We start from the raw sequence: 23,448 nt of genomic DNA, 5'->3' as shown, positions 1-23,448 counted from the left end.
TCATAAGACTAGAATATATCCAATCTTACAAATAAATTTTAGAACAAGCGAAAGAACAAAAGCAATAAGGGAGTGTGTAAGCAAAAATACTAAATGAAAAGCAAATTGAATTCGCATGTAGTTTAGTAATACTCAAACTAACACCCCCGATATGCAAAGAATGTCACCCGAGATGTGCAAAACTCCTAGATGGACTAAAATACATAGAAGAGACAACTGAGACATCAAAGATATTTGTTGAACCATAATCTCACACTTTTATCCCAGTCTTCTTACAAAGCCCAGAAACATTCAAGCCTCAACATTAAACCTGTAGTGTATCACAGAAGAAGCTTGACACAAAAGAAAAGACTTTGCTGTGTCTGGATTCTATAAAATATTAAGAGGATCTAGATATTTTAAAATCCGTGAATTTTTATATGGTCTTTCTTTACAACCCCAGCCTGCAATTCAGAACAAAACAAGCATTAGATTTAGCATCAACCCTGCTCCTAATGCATAAACTGTCAACACTTCTTCAACACTACTGTATGCCAGTAAAGAAAGTGAAGCAAAAGGATTTACCAACACATGATGACAAAAATGATAGCTTAAATGTGGAAGTTAGACTGCTACATTGTTTCTTTTCCTTTTTTGAGAGACTCACATTAGACTAGGTAAACATAGTAAAGATCAATCCACACTACCCAAAAGATCAAACAAACAGACCTGTACAAGAAACTGAGACACATTCTTTCGTTGATCACCCTGCAGCTGAATCACCTGCACATAGAAGAGACTGTCGAATCCCTTTTAACTTCCAAATAACCAGGAACAAACATTGATTGAAAACATAAGCCACACACCTGACCCAGCTCAGGGTCTTGAACTAGGCTTCCATTGCAGCAGAACTCTTTCTTGAAGTCCTTGAGTATTTTGTTATAGTTGAACTCCTTTCTGAGGCCCTGAACAGTCGTCAAGCTCTTTCTTCCGTTTCGCTGCTGAATGCGCACATGAACATACTCTTTTGACCCTGCACTTGAATCCTCAGCATTGGCTTCCGCAAAGGGATCTGAAACATAGTTAAAAATAACTTTAAGTCGCACGAACGGTCAAAACAGGGCAATTCCTAGATGCTAGAACATAAACATAGGAAAACACAAATGAATAAGTGTAGAACATGGACAAGGTGAATCCATCCAGACCAAAATCAACACCAACTGGATCCATTCCTAGCAATACAGTAGTCAGTTCCTCCCCATCAAAACATGGTGCTCCCACATGACAAGACTGCTACTAAGCTTAGTGGTCTCATCAGCAGAATCATAGCAGGACTTTAATTTATTCACGGAATTGAAATAAAGGAATTAACTATTGCATTGTCATGGATCTTAGGGATGCACCGACTAGATGCGTGATGAACAGGTAATAAATATCAAAATTACTACGTAGCGACTCAAATCTGGAGCTTGTTTCACATGCTGCAGGTAAAACATGCTATAATGTCTATAGTCGCTCATGAACTTGATTACTACCACATGGCAATCCACTGCATATTTTGATACCGCTATGGTAAAACTAGCAGCAAGTATCATGAAATCCTTCATAGTCTCTTGGATGCTTTCGAGTTCTTACTGCTTGTTTAAATGCCTGAATACTTTTATTCAGTCATAGATCTTGGCAGCTGATTCCAGTAAAGGAGAAGTATGAAACTGCTAATGCGGTATGATCTTCAGTGAGGCACACACATGAAATTAAATCCCTTGGTCCAAACCTTGAGCATTGACATCCTTGCTTAATGTTGTATGGTTTTTATTTCAAGCTGCTGTTGTTAGAACATGAAATTTGCACTATCTAGTGCTTGTGTCTTACGTGGAACAATTCCCCACTCAACCTGTATTTATAACCCATCTTTATATTCTTTTTAATCTATTGTCCAGTTAGCTACCTCTCAAAACCTTAATACCTAGCTAGGAAGGATCAGAAGAATCTTGAACCAAAGGAAACATAATGTAGATCCAACTTCATAAAATCTGTGCACAAGAACATACTCACAAAAATCATATCTAGAATGATGGACACTAGTAGAACAGCCAAAATATTCTCAGATTATTGCTCAGAACATATGCCACAATAGGCCCGGTTTGTTATGAGAACTGAATGTTTCCAACGTATGCTCATGTGTGCAATGATCCAAAAATTGACACGGCATTTGCCCTCTAATGTTTCCTGTGGCAATTGATAGCTTGACCTTCTTACCTTTGCGGATCGTGATATGGTCAGAATGCTAGTCTTGCTTACCCTGAGCTTGTCGGAGCCAAGGTCTACCCAACAGCATGGGGTATGTGCCGCTAACATCTTTCATACGTAGGACGACTATTACAATGATGAATGGCATGTCCACTATTGTAATTGTACCTCTGTGGAGAAGGATCATCGGTTGTACTGCCGTTGGTCTGCCATTCAAACCGCGAACAAGATTGGCTCCCATTCAAATGACACGCAGCTGTCTGAACATTGCATCTGCCAATATGTTGACATCAAAGCCTCCATCAAGTAGCACTTGGGAGTGGTCTGGCCCCCTGGAGATCACTCAAGGAGCATCTTGCGATTTGATCCTAACCTTAGCCTAAGACTCTTTAACGTACCATCTCATGTGCCCCTCTCCCTTTCCTACACCCCCGAGGACCTAGACAAGTGATTGCATATTGTTTGGTCCCATCAAGACCGGAGGACAATATGTGCTTCCAATAGCAGTCTCAGATTGCTTGATACAGGAGGTCAAGAGTGCCATCAACAAGCTATACCCTCTTGTGAGATGTGAAACTCAAAATCAAGATCCACCATTGAAGTTGCAATCATTTTCTTTCATATACATCATCGGATTTTTGAATATCTCGGAGGATAGTGCAAGTGGATACCATCAAAGGAGATTGCCAAGTCATCATCAAGCCAATGAGAGTTCGTGCCATCAAGCATATGTTTTGATTGAGAAGGCATTTCCAGCAAGCATTTTGGATATCTAACTGTTGGCTCTACATCTCTGTCATATCTGCCTTCTCCTGCAGCCAATCTCCACTTCTTCAAGCTTCCTCTATGTGGCATCTTTCCCTCTGCTCACATATCGGCCTCCATATCTGATGCACACATAGTAGCCTCTCATTCGCCCCAATTGTCATGTGCACGGATTAGTATCTGACGTGTACTAGGTACACAGAACTAGCTCAGGTTAGCCTGGGGAGGCTTAGAGCTAGGCAGGCTTGATTCTCGGGTTGAGTGGCAAGGGTATGAACTATTTATAGGTCTTCGCTATTTTTGGCGCCGGGGCCCGAGTCTATAAAAGAGGCCCAGGGGGTTCAGTTCTCAGTGTGCAGTTGGGAGCAAGTCTCGTTCCCAAGTGCTAGGTCTGATCCTGGATTGTGTCGCAGACGCACGCCTGCATCTTAGCGTAGCCCAAGGCCCAGTGGCAGATCCAAGGCTTCACAGCGTCACCTGGTGGTATGGGACACCAGGCTGGTTTGGATCTGATTGGGAGTTCGTGCCGGTAGCTCAGCTCGTGGCTCGGAGGGGACATCTTCTGATTCGGGATCACATCCCGTAGATGTCACGGTTGGGTGGTGAGCAGCCTGCTCAGTTCTGATGTTGTGCGTGGTTGTTTTGCAGATCAGGGGTTTCAGGAGTGCTGGGACGTGTCAGTTGGTATCAGAGCCAACTCCTGAGGTAGGAACTTCTGGTGCGAGAATTTTGACGGATTTCTCTTCCAGGTATGCCCTAAAATTCGAAATTTCCTGCTGCGTTTTTGCTGACTACCTGGGGTAGAAGGGGTGGAGAAAGATCTGGAAAAGCAAGAAAAATAGGAGTGAGAGAGAATCGAAATTTCTGAAGGCCTCGGAAAGAAGTTTAGAGGGAGGAGAAAGTGAGCAGAAAAGTAGGAGAGATGTGCAGGAAATAGACAGCAAGGGAGGAAGAGTTGCAGAGCCTAGGAAGGGGGGGGTGTAGACGAGGCAGTAGAGGCTGGACAGCCTGTGTAATAGGCTGTCCACAGCCAGCGCAATAGGCTGTCCACAGCCTGCGCAACAGGCTGCGAACAGCCTGCGCCTAGGGCTGCGTGCAGCCTGCGCAGGAGGAAGGTGCTTTTTTCGAAAAAGCACCCCTCCAAAGCTGGAGGGGCTCGGCCTTTTTTGGAAGCCCAGCTTCCAAATAAGGCAGCCCTGCACCCTATATAGGTGGGGGGCTGGGTGCTAGGCTACCCACAAGCAGCCTCGAGTTTCGAGATCTTACCTCAATATCCGTCCCCAGCCAGCCTCGTCCGTACAGCCTGCGTCATCATCGCCCTGCTTCCGCTCAGCCTCTCGCATCTGCCCTTGCCTGCGTCAGCCCTGCACGGTTCCCGAAGCCTCTGCAACAGTCCGTACAGCTTCAGCAACAGCCGTACAGCCTGTACGGACTGTTCCGCCAGCTCCTGTACCTGCTGCTGCACCGAACAGAGACTGCGCCAGTACCTGCAGCCACCGTACGGCCTGCGCCATCAGCCGTACAGGCCACGTCAGCAGACCGTACAGTTTCTACTGCAGCCTGCGCATCCGGTTTGCGGGTTCGGGGAGGCTCCGTGACTCTGGGTCTTCCGATTCGCCAGATTTCAGCATCTCCTTCCGTCAGCTTCATTCGGGACGGTTTTCTTCTGCTCCATCCTCCTCTGTGCTTCGATTCAGTCAGTTATTTCTCTCCGTTTGTAATCAAATCAGATTTCAGCCATGTCTGATGCTCCAAATCCTGAGTTCACTATGGGAGAGCAGGACTTAGATTACACTCCAGTGGGAGAGGATGATCAGGGTCTCTATGACGACCTGATAACTAAGAAAGCCTTCAATGAGTTTACGACTGCTCTTGATGGTAAATTTGAGCAGGTCAACGCTAATCAATCGGGGTTGACACAGCAACTCCAAGGGATACAAGCAACTCTGACTCTTCTGGCTAGCACGGTTCAGGCACTCACGCATGTGGATGCCATGGCTTCCGTGCTAGGCCCGAATATCACTCCGGATCCTTTTCCAGGTGACCAAAAATCAAGAACAAAGGAGGTAGTTGACACTTGGTTACACAAGTGGCAGGTACACTTCCAATTCCACCCCTATCCAGATGAGAAAAAGATCCAGCTTGCAGCAGGGTTTATGTCAGGTAAAGCCTTGCTTTGGTGGAAAGAACTCCAGCCTTGTTCAGGGATTTTCTGGGCAAATTTGTTATAGTGATCTTAGATGATATCTTGGTATATAGTAAAACGCTTGAGGATCATATAGGACACCTTCGGGTTGTCTTACTTGTTCTAAGACAGCATAAGCTTTATGCCAAGATGAGTAAATGTGACTTCTTTATGAAGGAGATCATTTACTTAGGACACAAGATTTTCTTCTGAAGGTATTAGCATTGATCTGGATCGTATCCAGAAGGTTTTAGAATGGCCTATCCCTCAGACTGTGAAACAACTTCGTTCTTTCCTCGGATTTACGGTATTTCTTCGGAAGTCAGTGCGTGATTATTCACATATCACGGCACCCTTGACCAACATATTAAAAGGTCGTGGACGCAGGTCTACTCAGCCGATCCCTTGGAATGATGCAATGAACAAGGCTTTTGAAACCTTGAAGTTCTCTATCAAGGAAGCACCCATTCTTGCATTACCCGATCCTACCCGGCCTTATGTTTTAGAGGCCGATGCGAGCGATTATGCGATTGGGGCAGCTCTATTCCAAGAGGGCAGACCTGTAGCTTTTGAGAGTAAGAAGCTAGATGACACTCAGTATCGTTGGCCCACACTCGAGAAGGAACTTTATGCTGTAGTGCATGCTCTCAAGGTTTGGAGACACTACTTGTATGGATCAAAGTTCCTTGTATTGACTGATCACCAGTCAATTAAGTATCTGTGTGATGGATCAGAATTGAGAGAAAGGAAAGCTAGATGGGCAGAGCTAATGCAGGATTTTGATTTCGAAATACGTTATCGTAAGGGTTCGTTGAATAGTGTGGCGGATGCCTTAAGTCGAGTTAAGTTTGTAAATGCTTTGTCATTTACGGAAATATCCTCAGACCTATTTCAATCCTTGAGAGGGCTATACGCAACTGATAGTCATTTCAGTTCTTATTGGCAGAGAGTCCAGGATGGGAGCTCCATGGTTGACCGGGACTCAGGGATTGTGCCACCTTAGGATACAGGCGGCGGGAGGTCAGTGGATGATTAGGAACGGCTTGCTGTTCCGGAATGAAAAGATTTGTGTGCCTGATGTTCTGGACCTTAAATCCAAGATTCTCTGGGAGTGTCATGATGCTCCTAGTGCTGGACATCCGGGTATACATAGGACTCTGTCTCTTGTGAAGCATACCTTTTATTGGCCTAAGATGCGTGCATTTATAGAGAACTATGTAGTAGGTTGCCGTGTTTGTCAGGTTACTAAGGCTGAACGCCTTAGAAGCGCGGGCTTATTACAGCCATTACAGATTCCAGGTAATAAATGGGAAAGTATTTCCATGGATTTTATTACTGGTTTACCTCGAACGCGCAAGGGTCATGACTCTATTTGGGTCATAGTCGACCGTTTGACAAAAATGGCTAGATTCTTACCTACAAGAACAACTATTTCAGCTGTTCAGTTGGCTCACGAGTTTGTGGACCACTTGTTCAAGCTGTATGGTTTGCCATCTGACATAGTCAGTGACAGGGACTCAAAGTTTACAAGTAACTTTTGGACACTTGTATTTGAGAAGTTAGAAACTACTCTAAGTATGAGTTCCTCGGATCATGCACAATCCGATTGGCAGTACAGAAAAGGTCAACCAGTTGGTTGAAGACATGCTTCGGGCATATGTATCTAAGAGACAGTCTTCATGGGAAGATTATCTACCTATGATTGAATTTGCTTACAACAGTGCAAAGCATTCTAGTACAGGTTATAGTCCTTTTATGCTTATGTACGGGTTTCAACCTAAGTCACCAGTTATGGTTGGATTAAAAGGGATTCAAAATGATGCTGCTAAGAATTTCTTGCAAGACATGCAGGAAATGTTGCAGTTTGCCAAGGAGTCTATTAGAAGTGCCCAAGATCGGGACAGATTTTATGCTAATAGACATCGTTCACCCAGAGAGTTCTCTGAAGGAACGATGGTATATTTGAGAATTCCTAAGGAATCCAAGAGCCTAAGTACTGGTTTGGTTCCGAAATTATCCCCCAGATACTGTGGCCCATTCAAGGTCATTAAAAGAATTGGACCAGTTGCATATCGACTAGAATTGCCTCATGATGTTAAAGTACATCCAGTCTTTCATGTCAGTAGACTGAAAGAAGTATTGGGTGCAGATGATCAACTTGTTTCTCCTCATGAGATTATAGAAGTTACAGATTTGACTTTTATTCCTCACGAACCTGAATCTATTCTTGAATTTCGTGAAAGACAGATTCGAAATCGTACTATCACGGAATACAAGATTAAGTGGAAGGATCGTGTTGAGGAGGATGCAACATGGGAGACATTACAAAACCTCCAAAGAACATTTCCGGATTTCTTAGCGAACTCAGGAGTGAGTTCTTAGAGGAGGGGGAGTATGTCATGTGCACGGATTCGTATCTGACGTGTACTAGGTACACAGAACTAGCTCAGGTTAGCCTGGGGAGGCTTAGAGCTAGGCAGGCTTGATTCTCGGGTTGAGTGGCAAGGGTATGAACTATTTATAGGTCTTCGCTATTTTTGGCGCCGGGGCCCGAGTCTATAAAAGAGGCCCAGGGGGTTCAGTTCTCAGTGTGCAGTTGGGAGCAAGTCTCGTTCCCAGGTGCTAGGTCTGATCCTGGATTGTGTCGCGGACGCGCGCCTGCATCTTAGCGTAGCCCAAGGCCCAGTGGCAGATCCAGGGCTTCACAGCGCCACCTGATGGTATGGGACACCAGGCTGGTTTGGATCTGATTGGGAGTTCGTGCCGGTAGCTCAGCTCGTGGCTCGGAGGGGACATCTTCTGATTCGGGATCACATCCCGTAGATGTCACGGTTGGGTGGTGAGCAGCCTGCTCACTTCTGATGTTGTGTGTGGTTGTTTTGCAGATCAGGGGTTTCAGGAGTGCTGGGACGTGTCACCAATCCTATGTGGGCTTCATGTCCCTATGCTCTCCTCATTTGGGGATTTACAAATGTGCAATCAACCATGTTGTAACACTGTCGGCACACATTGACCAAATGACGTATCCACTCCATCTACTTCCTTTCAAATGCTCTCAAGAACAAATCGACAAGTTTGTAAAAATCTGGTCAAAATTATACCTTTATACATTGCACATCATATCCAGCTCCGCATGATCTTCACTTTCCAAGAACCAAGCTGGTACACTTGCTGTTGGAAATTAGATGGTCAGCTCCCAGTTGTAATCCCCCGTATGGAGAGAGTATGGGAGGGTGGACCAGGTTACGTTAGGGGCCACATGGGCTGAACTAGCTGGGAATGAAAGGCTGCCACAGGGACAGCACATTACCTGTCATTTGGGTAGCAAGCGCACACACAAAACAAGACTTGAACAGTACCTGGCTGCTTGGAAGACTCTGGTGCAGATTCGTACATGCATCATTGCATGGGAGTCTCTCAGGAAGTGGCACAATGACACGTAGCATCTTGTGGATGGTACCCTAGAGGTGTACGGGCTTGGAAACGCTCTGGAACAGATGGATCTGAGCAGGATCAGTTGGTGCAGCAGTATGTCTGGTACATGTGGAGGCTGTTCCAGGAAGAGGAGCTTGAAAGAGCACGGGGTTGCAGGGGCCTCTGTCTGGTACAGTACGGAGTGCTGCAGCCGGTTGTACAGATATGTAAAGAAGGCTTCAACGCCACATCAGGTTCAGGTTCAGGTTCAAGGTGGAATACTTCCAGCAGCATGGCGTCTGGCTGGAGCAGGCTTGGGCCTGGAAACAGGCATAAAACTGGCAGGGTTGACAGTTAGGCTGACAGGTGGCAGGTTGGTATGGAGTGCTGCACCGGGTTGTACAGATCTGTAAAGAAGGCTTCAAGGCCACACCAGGTTCAGGTTCAAGGCCGAATACTTCCAGCAGCATGGCGTCTGGCTGGAGCAGGCTTGGGCCTGGAAACAGGCATAAAACTGGCAGGGTTGACAGTTAGGCTGACAGGTGGCAGGTTGGCATGTTTGGTCGATGAGCCGACCAGGTCGGCTGGTTGGTGGAATTGAGTCAGTTTGGGGGCCAGTGAGTCAGTTTGGGGGCCATTAGGCTCATTATCTATCCATTCAAGGAGCAGATTGGTGCTGCACAAAGCCTGCCTCAAGGTCCTTCACAGGAGCATTCTACTGCAGCAAGGGAGGTGGCTATTGGCAGAGATCAAAAAGCTCAAAGGTGTCTTCATCATTGGCTGTCCACAAGCAGCAGGAAGATGGATCAAAGGGGGAGCTTGTGCCTTACCTAGATGGCTTATTATCTATCCATTCAAGGAGCAGACTGGTGTAGCACAAAGCCTGCCTCAAGGTACTTGACAGGAAAATTCTGCTGCAGCAAGGGAGGAGGCTATTGGCAGAGATCAAAAAGCTTAAAAGTGTGTTCATCATTGGTTGTCAACAGAGCAGCAGAAAGACGGATCAAGGGGGGAGCTTGTGCCTCACCATTGGCTGTGATTCGGACCAGCAAGGAGGCCAAGATTCCAGGGCAAGCACTGTCTTATGTATGGCTAGCATCCTGAAGCTGTATTTGTGGGGCATTACAACAGAGGGCCAAAGCCCCACCAAATCCTGGTCCTTAGGCCCAAGGTAGGTCCCTCGGTTGCTCCTGTCTGCTGTCTGAGGGCTGCTCCAAGTGATGATGGGCCCAAGTGCCCCCTTTTATAGGGGCTGGTTGCTGCCCCCGCTGTAGTTAGGGGCTCACAGGAGGGAGGTGACCAACCCTATTCCAAGATCTTGTTCCTAAATTGCTGATCCCTATAATACAGAAGGCATTCCAGTTCATGGGTTACATAGGTGGACAGATCCTCCAGTCGTATGAGTTCATCCTCAAAGACCAAGTCATCTCCAACACCCAAAGCCTCTTTCAGTCAACTAATCAAGCTTGTAAGCTACGTCATTGATATTTTTAAGGATCAACAACGGCCACAAAAGCGATGAGATAGCTTGTAGGTTAACCTCCTGACCTGCACTCTGTCCAAAACACTTTTTATGCTTTCCCTTGCCAACTGCAAAACATCTCGTTGATGTTGCAACCAATCAGCAGCAGAGCTCCCGTTGGCATTCTTTAACCCAACTACTGAAGGGGCTCTATGCTGGTATCCATGAATGAACTATTTCAGGTTGCTGAGTGCCAACACTTTTGTAAGCAAACTCAAGCAAAGGAAGGTAATCTTCCCAATCAAACTACCTTAGGGAGCCCGGCATGTCTTCCAAAGTTTGATTGACCAGCTTAGTCTATCCATTCGATTCAAGATGATCAATTCGAACTCATGCTGAGCTGAGTGTTCAATTTTTACAACACAGCCCACCCAAAATACCCAGTAAACTTAGCATCTCTATCACTGACTATTTCAGTTGGCAAGCCATACAGGCTAAAGAGCTTCTCAACAAACAAATGAGCAAGCTGGGTGGCTGTAACAGTCTCTCTTGTGGGTGTGAATCTAGCCAATTTGGTGAGTCGATCAATGACTGGGTCATGGTAAACCTACCACAAAATCCATCGAAATACTTTGCCAAATTATTCTAGGGTATTTTCAAAGGATGCAAGAATCCACCTTACCTCAAGCGCTTAGCTGTATTGACTTGGCATTGTTCACAGATAGTTCAACCTCAACCTTAAGCTTAGGCCAAAAGAAGGTTCTTTCAACTAGATCTAAAATTCTTTACACCCCCTGATGACCGGCACTGGGACTGTCATGACATTCAAACAAGACAAGGCGCCTTGTATCTCTCATGCCAGGCATACAGGCATCTGTGATATAAGAGCTGTTGTAACAACATGTTTTAATTGCTTAAAACATGTGTCAAGCTCCTCTATCCACACAATCTGTATATACTTATTATATTTACCCTGCTTCGCACCTTTAGACAAATCTGAGAGGGGTAATTAAACCTTAGCATAATTTCAAAAGTGAACCTAGAGAAAGTTTACAAATCCTAGAAAGGATTTGACCTCGGTAATCAAAATCCGATCTGAATGCCTGGAACGTAATCTCTTAGTTCATGAAGCCTGATCTGTAGAAACAAAATTCCCAAGTCTAGTGCTAGCTTCTGGTAAGGATATTGGTTGTGGGTTAATGCTACATGATGATCCTCCATGTGGGTTTCCTCTATGCGTATTCGTGATAGGGACAAAGGAAGACTCTATTTGAGAGAAGCATCATGGCCTTGTTGTAACCCTGTTGCCTGTTGTGATACTCTATCCTACTGTACGACTGTGTCTTTGATGGCACTGGTCTCGAACCCCTTGAATGACTAATATCAAAGGTCGAGGTGGAACACCAGTACTCCAATAGATAAACTTGGACCCATGGCCTAGGATTTTGGCATCCAAGCCTTAGTGTTGAAACTCTAGTTGGACTTCGAACGGGTACCACCATCATACTCCCAAGATGATGTCCGCTACCTAAATAGGTGCAACCCTGAGTGGCCGACTGTATACCCATCCTAAGATCTTCAGAGTGAATGAAGCTACCTGCATGTTACTTTTTATCTATTGCCCTGGAAATGCACTATTCAAGGTCATTGGTTCCATTGGCATAAAAGACAACTGAGCCTTCTAAAATGCTTTGGTGGAGATGATGTCCTCGAAATTGCCTGAATCTGCTAGGATAAGGACCTTCTGCCCACGAACATGTCCATAAAACAAAAACATATTGAAAAACTAAGGAGGCTCCCCCTTATGCTGAGCTTCAAAATTACTGAAGTTGTCCTTGTAGTCTGCTAGTCATCGAGCTCTTCGGTGACAACTAAGGTTTTTGAGGCTGTTGTGACGCAGCTCCTACTGTTAGAAGATTCTAGTAATGCGAGCAATCATCTTTAACATGGGCCCGACACATGACAATGGAAGCATCAGTTCTCCTTGGCATAGAGTGCTCACGTCACTTTATCCAAGCACCTGCCATAACCATTGCTCTCCCTCACCATCCAACTCTTCTTCTGCTGCCCATTCCCACCATCACCTGGCATGAAATCCCGCATCTTCTCAGTGTTGACCTGCTTTGATCCTTAACTCTTGTGCATGAGCTCAAAATTCTGAGCAAGCTTTTATGCACACTCATAATCCCATAGACCTGGAACAGCAAAATCAGATCTGGCAGTCCTGTAAAGCCACCGACATGTGCGACTAAATCCTCCCGCCTAGAAGTAAATCAAGTTGCTAGGAAGCTCCAAACTGCCTGAAAATGTGCGATTTTGATAGGCGCCTGGATTGGAAGGCTCCTGAAAGAAGTGTGAATCAGATTTGGAGCTCTCGGAACACATGAACAACAGACATGCAGCAAAAATGAGCTGATCTAGAGACTCTTGGCACAAAGATTCCAGCAGCCTTGGCAACCCACCAACAACCCACAGACTACCCTTGTAGACGAAAATCAGCAAGGCCAATGACATAATAGCCCTGTAGCACTTTCCCAACCTCTAACTTGCCTCTCTGTCATGTGCACGGATTGGTATCTGACGTGTACTAGTTACACAGAACTAGCTCAGGTTAGCCTGGGGAGGGTTAGAGCTAGGCAGGCTTGATTCTCGGGTTGAGTGGCAAGGGTACGAACTATTTATAGGTCTTCGCTATTTTTGGCGCCGGGGCCCAAGTCTATAAAAGAGGCCCAGGGGGTTCAGTTCTCAGTGTGCAGTTGGGAGCAAGTCTCGTTCCCAGGTGCAAGGTCTGATCCTGGATTGTGTCGCGGACGCGCGCTTGCATCTTAGCGTAGCCCAAGGCCCAGTGGCAGATCCAGGGCTTCACAGCGCCACCTGGTGGTATGGGACACCAGGCTGGTTTGGATCTGATTGGGAGTTCGTGCCGGTAGCTCAGCTCGTGGCTCGGGGGGACATCTTCTGATTCGGGATCACATCCCGTAGATGTCACGGTTGGGTGGTGAGCAGCCTGCTCAGTTCTAATGTTGTGTGTGGTTATTTTGCAGATCAGGGGTTTCAGGAGTGTTGGGATGTGTCAGTTGGTATCAGAGCCAACTCCTGAGGTAGGAACTTCTGATGCGAGAAATTTGACGGATTTCTCTTCCAGGTATGCCCTAAAATTCGAGATTTCCTGCTGCGTTTTTGCTGTCTACCTGGGGTAGAAGGGGTGAAGAAATATCTGGAAAAGGAAGAAGAAGAGGAGTGAAATAGAAACGAGATTTCTGAAGGCTATGGAGAGAAGTTCTGAGTGAGGAGAAGGAGAGCAGAAAGGAAGGAGAGTAGGGCAGGAAATAGACAGTCAGGGAGTAGGGGATGCGGAGTGTAGGGCGCTGTAGGCGAGGCAGTGTGGCGGGACAGCCTGTGTAAAAGGCTGTCCACAGCCAGCGCAACAGGCTGCGAACAGCCTGCGCCTAGGGCTGCGAGCAGCCTGCGCTGAAACAGGGTGCTTTTTTCGAAAAAGCACCCCTCCAAAGTTGGAGGGGCTCAGGTGCTTTTTTCGAAAAAGCACCCCTCCAAAGCTGGAGGGGCTTAGCCTTTTTTGGAAGCCTAGCTTCCAAATCAGGCAGCCCTGCACCCTATATAGGTGGGGGCTGGGTGCTAGGCAACCCACAAGCAGCCCCAAGATTCGAGAAGCTACCTCGAAATTTGTGCCAGCCAGCCTCGCCCTTCAGCCTGCGCCCTGTTCGAACAGCTCCCCTGCACCCACCCTGCCTGCGATAGCCCTGCGCAACTCCCGAAGCTGCCGTACCAGCCGTACAACTCCAGCGACAGCCGTACAGCCTGTACGGACTGTCCTGCCTGTTTTCGTACCAACTGCTGTATCGAACAGCAGCTGCGCCAGCTTCTGCAGCTACCGTACGGCCTGCGTCAGCAGCCGTACAGGCCACATCAGCAGTCCGCACAGCTCCTATTGCAGACTGCGCATCCGGTTAGCAGATTCGGGGAGGCACCAGGACTCGTGGTCTTCCAGATTTCAGCATCTCTTCTGTCAGATTTATCTGGGACGGTTTTCTTCTGCTCCATCTCCCTCCGTGCTTCGTTTCAGTCGGTTATTTCTCTCCGTTTGTAATCGAATCAGATTTCAGCTATGTCTGATGCTCCGAATCCTAGATTACACTCCAGTGGGAGAGGATGATCAGGGTCTCTATGACGACCTGATCACTAAGAAAGCCTTCAGTGAGTTCACGACTGCTCTTGATGGTAAATTTGAGCAGGTCAACGCTAATCAATCGGGGTTGACACAGCAACTCCAAGGGATACAAGCAACTTTGACTCTTCTGGCTAGCACGGTTCAGGCACTCACGCATGTGGATGCCATGGCCTCCGTGCTAGGCCCGAATATCACTCCGGATCCCTTTCCAGGGGACCAAAAATCAAGAACAAAGGAGGTGGTTGACACTTGGTTACACAAGTGGCAAGTACACTTTCAATTTCACCCCTATCCAGACGACAAAAAGATTCAGCTTGCAGCAGGGTTTATGTCAGGTAAAGCCTTGCTTTGGTGGAAAGAACTTCAGCCTAAGCCTGATACTTGGACAGAATTTGAGGGTATCTTCAGGAAGGAGTTCCTGAAGAAGGAAGATGACTATGATATCGTCGGCAAGCTCAAGGCCCTCGATATGTCAAAATTGAATTTAACTTTTGAAGTTTATCTTCAAAGATTTAGGGATCTGCAAACCAAGGCCACTAAAATGGATCCTGTAACCTTGTTAGGTTTTTTCGTGGATGGTTTGCCAGACTCCTATAAGTTACAGATTAAGAATAACAAGTGCACAACATTGCAGGAGGCCATGACATATGCGCGCATATATGATGATACCATGGCCGGTACCAAGGCAACCACAGTTACCGAGACCAGCGGAAAGAACAAACGCAAGTTCTTTCAGCATGCGACTGGTATTGGGGAGACGAAGTCTACGGACAACGCCTCCAGGAAAAGCTTAACTCCTGCGAAGAATGGTAAGGCCCGTTTCCTTCGCACTCTCAGGCTCAAGAAAGAGGGCCGGTGTTTTTATTGCGAGGAGCGGGGCCACACGAAGAATGAGTGTCTTAAGCGGAAGAACCAAAAGTTGGTGCTAGGACCGAAGCTCCAGGCGGGTCCACGAACCGCAGCCAAGGGAGCCAACCAGGTTACGATGACAGGTATTTCAGTAAATGTCATTACCTGCCCCCTTTCTTGTAATTGTACCTTTAATACTTCGTTGTTTGGTTCCCATGATCTTTTCCGAGTTTATGGAGAAGTTAGGGACCAACAGGTTCACATTCTCTTTGATCCGGGCAGCTCTCACAATTTTGTTAATTACAAATTTGTGCAGAAGATGGGGCTGTCCACAGTACCTAGCGACCACACCTACGAGGTGCAGCTTCCAGCCGGGAAGCAGTTTTGGGATCGCAAGGTTGAAGCGCTTCCCATCCGGATTCAAGCCTACACGGGAGCTCTCACATGTTATGTTATGCATCTAGAGCATGTAGACTTGCTGATCGGGATAGAGTGGTTTAAAACCCACAATATCCAGATCGGATGGACGGAGCATACCCTTTCTTTTGTAGACAAGGACACCCAATTTTGTATTCAGTGTGATAAGATTCCCCCTTCTCAGGGGCCTATTGTATCTGCGATGCAGCTTCGGAATATATTGAACAATTCTCATTATGATGTCTATCAGTGTGTTTTGATTCCACTTTCTTCATTTATTGTTTCGGTAATTAACAAAAATGAATTAAGTGTGTTTGAACACCGAGAATTGAGAACGTTGTTAAATAATTTTAAGGACGTATTCCCAGCTCAACTGCCGGAAGGTTTACCTCCAGAAAGGGCAGTAGATCATCGCATAGACTTAGTCCCAGGGGCTCAACCTATCAGTGTACCACCGTATAGGATGAGCCAGGTAGAGGAGGATGAGTTAGCTATCCAGCTTCAGGATTATCTGAATATGGGCTATATCCGCCCAAGTAAATCTCCTTGGGGTGCACCTGTCCTCTTAAAAAAGAAGAAGGATTCTTCCTAGAGAATGTGTATAGATTATAAACGACTTAATAAAGTTACAATTAAGAACCGCTATCCTTTACCTCGTTCTGATGATTTGATAGACCGTTTGGCCGGAGCGAAGTATTTCACTAAGATTGATTTGCGTACGGGTTATCATCAAATCCGTATCTATGCTAAACACATAGATAGGACCGCATTCCGGACTAGGTATGGTCATTACGAGTTCCTCGTATTACCTTTTGGTTTGACCAATGCTCCTGCTACTTTTCAGCAGATGATGAACGATTTGTTCAGAGATTATCTGGGCAAATTTGTTGTAGTGTTCATGGATGATATCTTGGTATACAGTAAAACGCTTGAGGATCATATAGGACACCTTCGGGTTGTCTTACTTGTTCTAAGACAGCATAAGCTTTATGCCAAGATGAGTAAATGTGACTTCTTTATGAAGGAGATCATTTACTTAGGACACAAGATTTCTTCTGAAGGTATTAGCATTGATCTGGATCGTATCCAGAAGGTTTTAGAATGGCCTATCCCTCAGACTGTGAAACAACTTCGTTCTTTCCTAGGATTTACGGTATTTCTTCGGAAGTCAGTCCGTGATTATTCACAAATCACAGTACCCTTGACCAACATATTGAAAGGTCGTGGACGCAAGTCTACTCAACCGATCCCTTGGAATGATGCAATGAATAAGGCTTTTGAAACCTTGAAGTTATCTATCAAGGAAGCACCCGTTCTTGCATTACCCGATCCTACCCGGCCTTATGTTTTAGAGGCCGATGCGAGTGATTATGCGATTGGGGCAGCTCTATTCCAAGAAGGCAGACCTGTAGCTTTTGAGAGTCAGAAGCTAGACGACACTCAGTATCGTTGGCCCACACTGGAGAAGAAACTTTATGCGGTAGTGTATGCTCTCAAGGTTTGGAGACACTACTTGTATGGTTCAAAGTTCCTTGTATTGACTGATCACCAGTCAATTAAGTATGTGTGTGATGGATCCGAATTGAGAGGAAGGAAAGCTAGATGGGCAGAGCTAATGCAGGATTTTGATTTCGAAATACGTTATCGTAAGGGTTCGTTGAATAGTGTGGCGGATGCCTTAAGTCGAGTTAAGTTTGTAAATGCTTTGTCATTTACGGAAATATCCTCAGACCTATTTCAATCCTTGAGAGGGCTATACGCAACTGATAGTCATTTCAGTTCTTATTGGCAGAGAGTCCAGGATGGGAATTCCATGGTTGACCAGGACTCAGGGATTGTGCCACCTAGGATACAGGCGGCGGGAGATCAGTGGATGATTAGGAACGGCTTGCTGTTCCGGAATGAAAAGATTTGTGTGCCTGATGTTCTGGACCTAAAATCCAAGATTCTCTGGGAGTGTCATGATGCTCCTAGTGCGGGACATCCAGGTATACATAGGACTCTGTCTCTTGTGAAGCATATCTTTTATTGGCCTAAGATGCATGCATTTGTTGAGAACTATGTGGTAGGTTGCCGAGTTTGTCAGGTTACTAAGGCTGAACGCCTTAGGAGCGCGGGCTTATTACAGCCTTTACAGATTCCAGGTAATAAATGGGAAAGTATTTCCATGATGATGCTGCTAAGAATTTCTTGCAAGACATGCAGGAAATGTTGCAGTTTGCCAAGGAGTCTATTAGAAGTGCCCAAGATCGGGACAGATTTTATGCTAATAGACATCGTTCACCCAGAGAGTTCTCTGAAACGATGGTATATTTGAGAATTCCTAAGGAATCCAAGAGCCTAAGTACTGGTTTGGTTCCGAAATTATCCCCCAGATACTGTGGCCCATTCAAGGTCATTAAAAGAATTGGACCAGTTGCATATCGACTAGAATTGCCTCCTGATGTTAAAGTACATCCAGTCTTTCATGTCAGTAGATTGAAAGAAGTATTGGGTGCAGATGATCAAATTGTTTCTCCTCATGAGATTATAGAAGTTACAGATTTAACTTTTATTCCTCACGAACTTGAATCTATTCTTGAATTCCGTCAAAGACAGATTCGAAATCGTACTATCACGGAATACAAGATTAAGTGGAAGGATCGTGTTGAGGAGGATGCAACATGGGAGACATTACAAAACCTCCAAAGAACATTTCCCGATTTCTTAGCGAACTCAGGAGTGAGTTCTTAGAGGAGGGGGAGTATGTCATGTGCACGGATTGGTATCTGACGTGTACTAGTTACACAGAACTAGCTCAGGTTAGCCTGGGGAGGCTTAGAGCTAGGCAGGCTTGATTCTCGGGTTGAGTGGCAAGGGTACGAACTATTTATAGGTCTTCGCTATTTTGGCGCCGGGGCCCAAGTCTATAAAAGAGGCCCAGGGGGTTCAGTTCTCAGTGTGCAGTTGGGAGCAAGTCTCGTTCCCAGGTGCAAGGTCTGATCCTGGATTGTGTCGCGGACGCGCGCCTGCATCTTAGCGTAGCCCAAGGCCCAATGGCAGATCCAGGGCTTCACAGCGCCACCTGGTGGTATGGGACACCAGGCTGGTTTGGATATGATTGGGAGTTCGTGCCGGTAGCTCAGCTTGTGGCTCGGGGGGACATGTTCTGATTCGGGATCACATCCCGTAGATGTCACGGTTGGGTGGTGAGCAGCCTGCTCAGTTCTGATGTTGTGTGTGGTTATTTTGCAGATCAGGGGTTTCAGGAGTGCTGGGATGTGTCACTCTCCATGTTCTTCTGTGGTCCAGAAACAAGCCTCAAAGCAAATTTTGGCCTTTTGCCTTGTCCAAAAAGCCAACTTGCCAAATGTGGCTCCCCTCTCTAACCTTCAATTCCTTGACTTAGCCCATGGAATTAATTGCACCAACATGTCCTTCGAACTCTTTTAATCAGTTGGAGGCTGGGCCGTTAATGCCTAAAGCTTAGAATTCACGTTCCCATGACAGACCCCCCTCGTGAAACACACCAAATGTCCCCCGTTTGTTGGTTCAAAAACAGCAAGTACCAAAATCAAAAAAATCAAGACAGACTCTGGTCAAGATTACAAGTACCTATTCATATGTACTTGAAACAAAAAATTTAGCAAATATTTACAACATATGGCTCGGTAAAGCTCAAGATAACCAACCATATTGCTCTGTGTGTGTGTGTGAGTGTGTGTGTGTGTGTGTGTGTGTGTGTGTGTGTGAACAAAAACTTACAGTGACTAGTAACTTGATCTAGAAGTCACATGACAAATATACCATCAGCAACAAGCGATACCCCGAGTGAAGTGGATCTAGAACAGTGAAATCAAGTTTGGCAGCCCTGGAAAGCCACTGGCAAGTGTAATTCGACAAATGCCTAGAAGTAAATCGACTTGCTTGGAAGCTCCAAATTGCCTGCAAAAGTGTGAATTTGAGAGACGTCTAGCTTGGAAGGCTCCTGGAAGAAGTGTGAATCAGATTTGGGGCTCTGGGAAGGCATGAACAAAAGGCATGCAGCAAAAACGAACTGATCTAGAGGCTCCTGACACAAAAACGAATTCGTTTTTGAGCTTCTAGCAGCCTTGACATCCCACTAACAGCCCACAAACTACCCTAGTAGTCAAAAATCAGCAAGGCAAGTGATAGAATAGCCCTGGAGCACTTTCCCAAGCTATAACTTGCCTCTCCCTGTTCTTCTATGGTCCAGAAACAAGCCTCAAAGAAAATTTTGAATTTTTGCCTTGTCTCACAAGCCAGCTTGCCAAACGTGGCTCTTGGAGCTATTTTTAGCTAAAAGGGATTTTTATCCCTCTCTAACCTTCAGTTCCTTGCCTCGGCCCATGGAATTAATTGCACTAAAGTGTCCTTTGAACTATTTTAATCAATTGGAGGCTAGGGCACTCACCATAAATTCCTAAAGCTTAGAAATTCACGTCCCCGTGACAATAGCGATGAGCCCACTTGAGGCTATGTATGGGTACAAGGTTCATGTTCCTTCTACAGTTTTGGATGCAGCCCACAACTAAACAACAAGGCCATTGATGATTCGACACACATGGCAGCTTTACTTCAGCAATGCAAGGACCATATGGTTAAAGCTCAAGTACGCATGAAAGCATATGCTGATAAGCATACGAGGAAAGGGATTTTTACCCCTCTCTAACCTTCAATTCCTTGCCTTGGCCCATGGAATTAATTGCACTAAAGTGTCCTTTAAACTATTTAAATCAGTTGGAGGCTAGAGCAATCTCCGTAAATTCCTAAAGCTCAAAAATTCATGTCCTCGTGACAATAGGGACGAGCCCATTTGAGGCCTACGTATGGATACAAGGTTCATGTTCCTTCTACAATTTTGGATGCGGCCACAACTAATCAACAAGCCATTGATGACTTGGCACACATGGCAGCTTTACTTCAGCAATGCAAGGACCATATGGTTAAAGCCCAAGTATGCATGAAAGCATATGCTGATAAGCATAGGAGGGAGCTTGCTTTTGAAGAATCCATAGACTCCGCAAGTCTAGATATGCATCATTGAAAGGGAACACAAACACTAAGCTGGCCCACTACAAGGTGTTGCATAGAATTGGTGAGGTGGCCTCTAGGTTGGAGCTGCCCTCTTCCTCTAGGATTCATAATGTGTAAGAAGTACTTGGATCCCACAGACCAGGTTATGGAGGAGCTGCCTCCCATGGATGAGGAGGGACATATTCAATATATACTAGAGAGGATCAATGGATTTAGAGATCACATCCTCTGGAACGGAACTTACATAAAGTACTACATCAAATGGAGGGCATTGCGAAATGATGAGTATTCTTGGCAGCCCTCTTCCATAGTGGAGTAGTACCCTACTCGCTCAACTAATGTTTGGGATCAAACATGATCATTTGCACCCATGTGGAGCTCCTGAGACTTGACCTACCCTGCCTACTGCTCCACCACCATCTTACTGCACTTCAGTGTGTGCCAGTGGAGGATTTTGGTCAGCTGTACAGCAGAGATTGCTCACTATTTACTCCTACTATACAAAATATGAGCTCTCTTTCCATACTTTGGTTGTAATCCCTTATTATAGCCCCTCGCAAATTTTCTTGTGGGCAAGGAGGACTGCAACAAAGGTGAAATTTATTTAATAGTTTCTAGCATAGGCAGCCTTTTCAATGGTTTGTAAATAAATACTACTTTAAGTAGGCAAGCCAGAACTTACCAGATGGCCTCCTAGGAAGACTATCTCATAAGCATAGGTGTATTTTTCCCTAGCCTATACCTATATAAGGGGGGCCAGCTGTCCTTTGTACTCATCTATCACACATTTCATTCTTGAACACAATATAACAAACTCTCATTGAGAGCTGAGCCCAAGCTGAACTAGGATATCAACACGAGTCAATACCCTAGCCTGTTAGGTGTGCAGCCCCTCACAAGCCAAGGGCTCTCACATGGATTCCACGTACTTTTTGATGGTTATGTACAAGATTACTTGCTGTCCTATTATTCTAATCCTTGCTACTATCATTTCTGCAAGCTGTACCTAGAGATTAGGACAGATTTAACTAGGATGTTGCTAGCTTAGATACGATGACATTATGGTAGCCCCAAGGACAAATACCCTTCTGCGTTCTTCCACAGGCATGCAAATGTGCCTCCCACATGCGAGTCCAGCACAACTCAAGGAAGGGACATCTACACAGAAAGAGGGCAGAGGTAAATGGGACAACGAAACAGAAAGAAGCAAAGGTAAAATGCAAGGAGAGGACAAAGTCTCAACGAAAAGCCAATAAAATCAGGATAAGAAATTCAATTCCACGGTATCAAATAAAGCCTAGCAACTGATTTTAACAAAAAGGACAAGAACTAACTTTCTAAGACTCCAATTGCAGAGCTTCAATGCACCGTTCATCGTCACAGAACTTACCAAAGGCGCCAGAGAGCTGAATATCTAAATCAGACATGAGAGACTTGGATGAGAGAGCAAGCAGGTGCTTCTGTCCCACAATCCTTAGTTATGCGAATGATCTGGTGAAAAAACCAGATAAATCAGTAAGCCATAATGACATCTAGGAAGAGAGGAGAAAAACGGGAAAGCCTTGCGATAGCAAACGAGGCAAGATAAGGGGAATCAACGGTAATAAAAAGGGAAACAGATGTTTTTTATAAAAAAAAGAGAGAAACCCAAACGAAGAACTTAAACAGACAGTGTTAGGATTGCAACTAATGGAGTAAAGGGAATTCCAAAGCGACAAATTGAGCGATCAATATACGGGGGTAACGGAATTAACCTAAAACACAAGAAGGAGAGGAAACTGGGAGGCAAGCAGACGAAGCTAAAGCAAGAAAAGGTACGAAGCAAGCAGAGAGGAGAAAATCCATGGGAAGGAAGATGGATATTAAGCAAGAAAAAAAAAGAACGGAGAAGAGAGACGTACCTGAGTCGGCGATGGTTTGAAAGCCTTGGAAGAAGAGACAAGAAGAGACACAAGAGAGAAGTATATATAATGTTTGCCTCGCTTGCGCCTCTCTACTCCTTTTTACTCTCTCACTTAATGCTTTCCTTTGTAATTAATTACGTTTTCATACTTCGAACCTACCCTTTTTTAATTAATTAATTAGCTTGTCATGTCATGTCACACAAGGTGGCCGCCAGATTTTGAACCTCCCTCACCCGCAAATCTCGGTTCTATTGCTCTGGAGTAGGGGCCAGTAGAAAACCCCAATTGCACCGACTTGGTGGTTTTGTAAACCATCCATCTCTCATGCACAAGCTCTCGCAAGGAGTGCTAAATAGTAGAGGATTGCCACTTTTGTGAATTCCTACCATTAATTTTTGTAAAAATAGGTAACGAAGTTATGTGTTTCAAATCAGCATTTATGGGGATCATCTTACAAAAGTTTTTTCCCTTCAAGATTAAAGGCGCCTTTTAATAGCCCAATGTCGGAAAAAAAAATCATGTGCTTTCTCTTTAACGTTCAATAGTGCTCACTTTACCACTATACTACGAGGCAATGCCCATGCACACTTGTGCCTTTTTGTTTTTATTAGCATTGCCTCCTTAGAGGGAATGCTATGGTGGAGCATTGAAACTCTTATTGTCAATCCCACTAGTACTTTAAAAAAATTTGTGTGTTTCAAATTGCCATTTATGGAGCCCATTCAACAAAAGTTGCCTTTTGATTATCCCAAAGCCCTTTACAAAATCGTTTGCTTTCTCTTTTGCATCCAAAAGTACTTGCTTTAACACTACACTATGAGCAGTGTTGCCAATGCGCACTTGTGTACTCTTGTTTTTATTTTTTTTAATAGCAAACTTATATTAAGTAGAAAATAGAGTACAAAAAAGGGCCAACTACTTGGAATTAGCCCCAACACTGCAGTGCGACAAGGTTTCAACTTTAAGTGACTAAAACTTTGCAAAGATCACCCAATCT

At 45.3% G+C, this 23,448-nt stretch overlaps 1 protein-coding gene across 1 annotated transcript; it reads right to left on the bottom strand.

Annotated features, from left to right (window-relative positions):
* Nucleotides 1-217: 217 nt before the first annotated feature.
* On the bottom strand, nt 218-22,562 carry LOC147896643 (protein translation factor SUI1 homolog). Its single transcript, XM_087381430.1, has 5 exons — nt 22,449-22,562; nt 21,938-22,038; nt 846-1,051; nt 709-762; nt 218-443 (listed from the first exon to the last, which is right to left on the bottom strand). The coding sequence occupies exons 2-5, from the start codon at nt 21,972-21,974 to the stop codon at nt 399-401; spliced, it is 342 nt and encodes a 113-aa protein (XP_087237556.1). The 5' UTR covers nt 21,975-22,038; nt 22,449-22,562; the 3' UTR covers nt 218-398.
* Between the last annotated feature and the right edge of the window lie 886 nt (nt 22,563-23,448).

The sequence above is a fragment of the Dipteris shenzhenensis genome, chromosome 11 (assembly GCF_047967505.1).
Source record: "Dipteris shenzhenensis isolate YYH24624 ecotype China chromosome 11, Dip_SZ_1.0, whole genome shotgun sequence".
In the NCBI taxonomy this organism is placed as follows: domain Eukaryota; kingdom Viridiplantae; phylum Streptophyta; class Polypodiopsida; order Gleicheniales; family Dipteridaceae; genus Dipteris; species Dipteris shenzhenensis.
The sequence above is the reverse complement of the archived record's forward strand: the minus strand, read 5'-3'. Positions and strand labels throughout refer to the sequence as shown.

Bases quoted from the DNA above. Each gene is read 5' to 3' on its own strand.
- LOC147896643 (XM_087381430.1), bottom strand. From the start codon at position 21,974: ATGTCTGATTTAGATATTCAGCTCTCTGGCGCCTTTG. The intron at 763-845 runs GTGTGTGGCTTA...TTCTATGTGCAG, and splicing joins AAGACCCTGAGCTGGGTCAG to GTGATTCAGCTGCAGGGTGA. The intron at 444-708 runs GTCTGTTTGTTT...TCTGAATTGCAG, and splicing joins TGTCTCAGTTTCTTGTACAG to GCTGGGGTTGTAAAGAAAGA.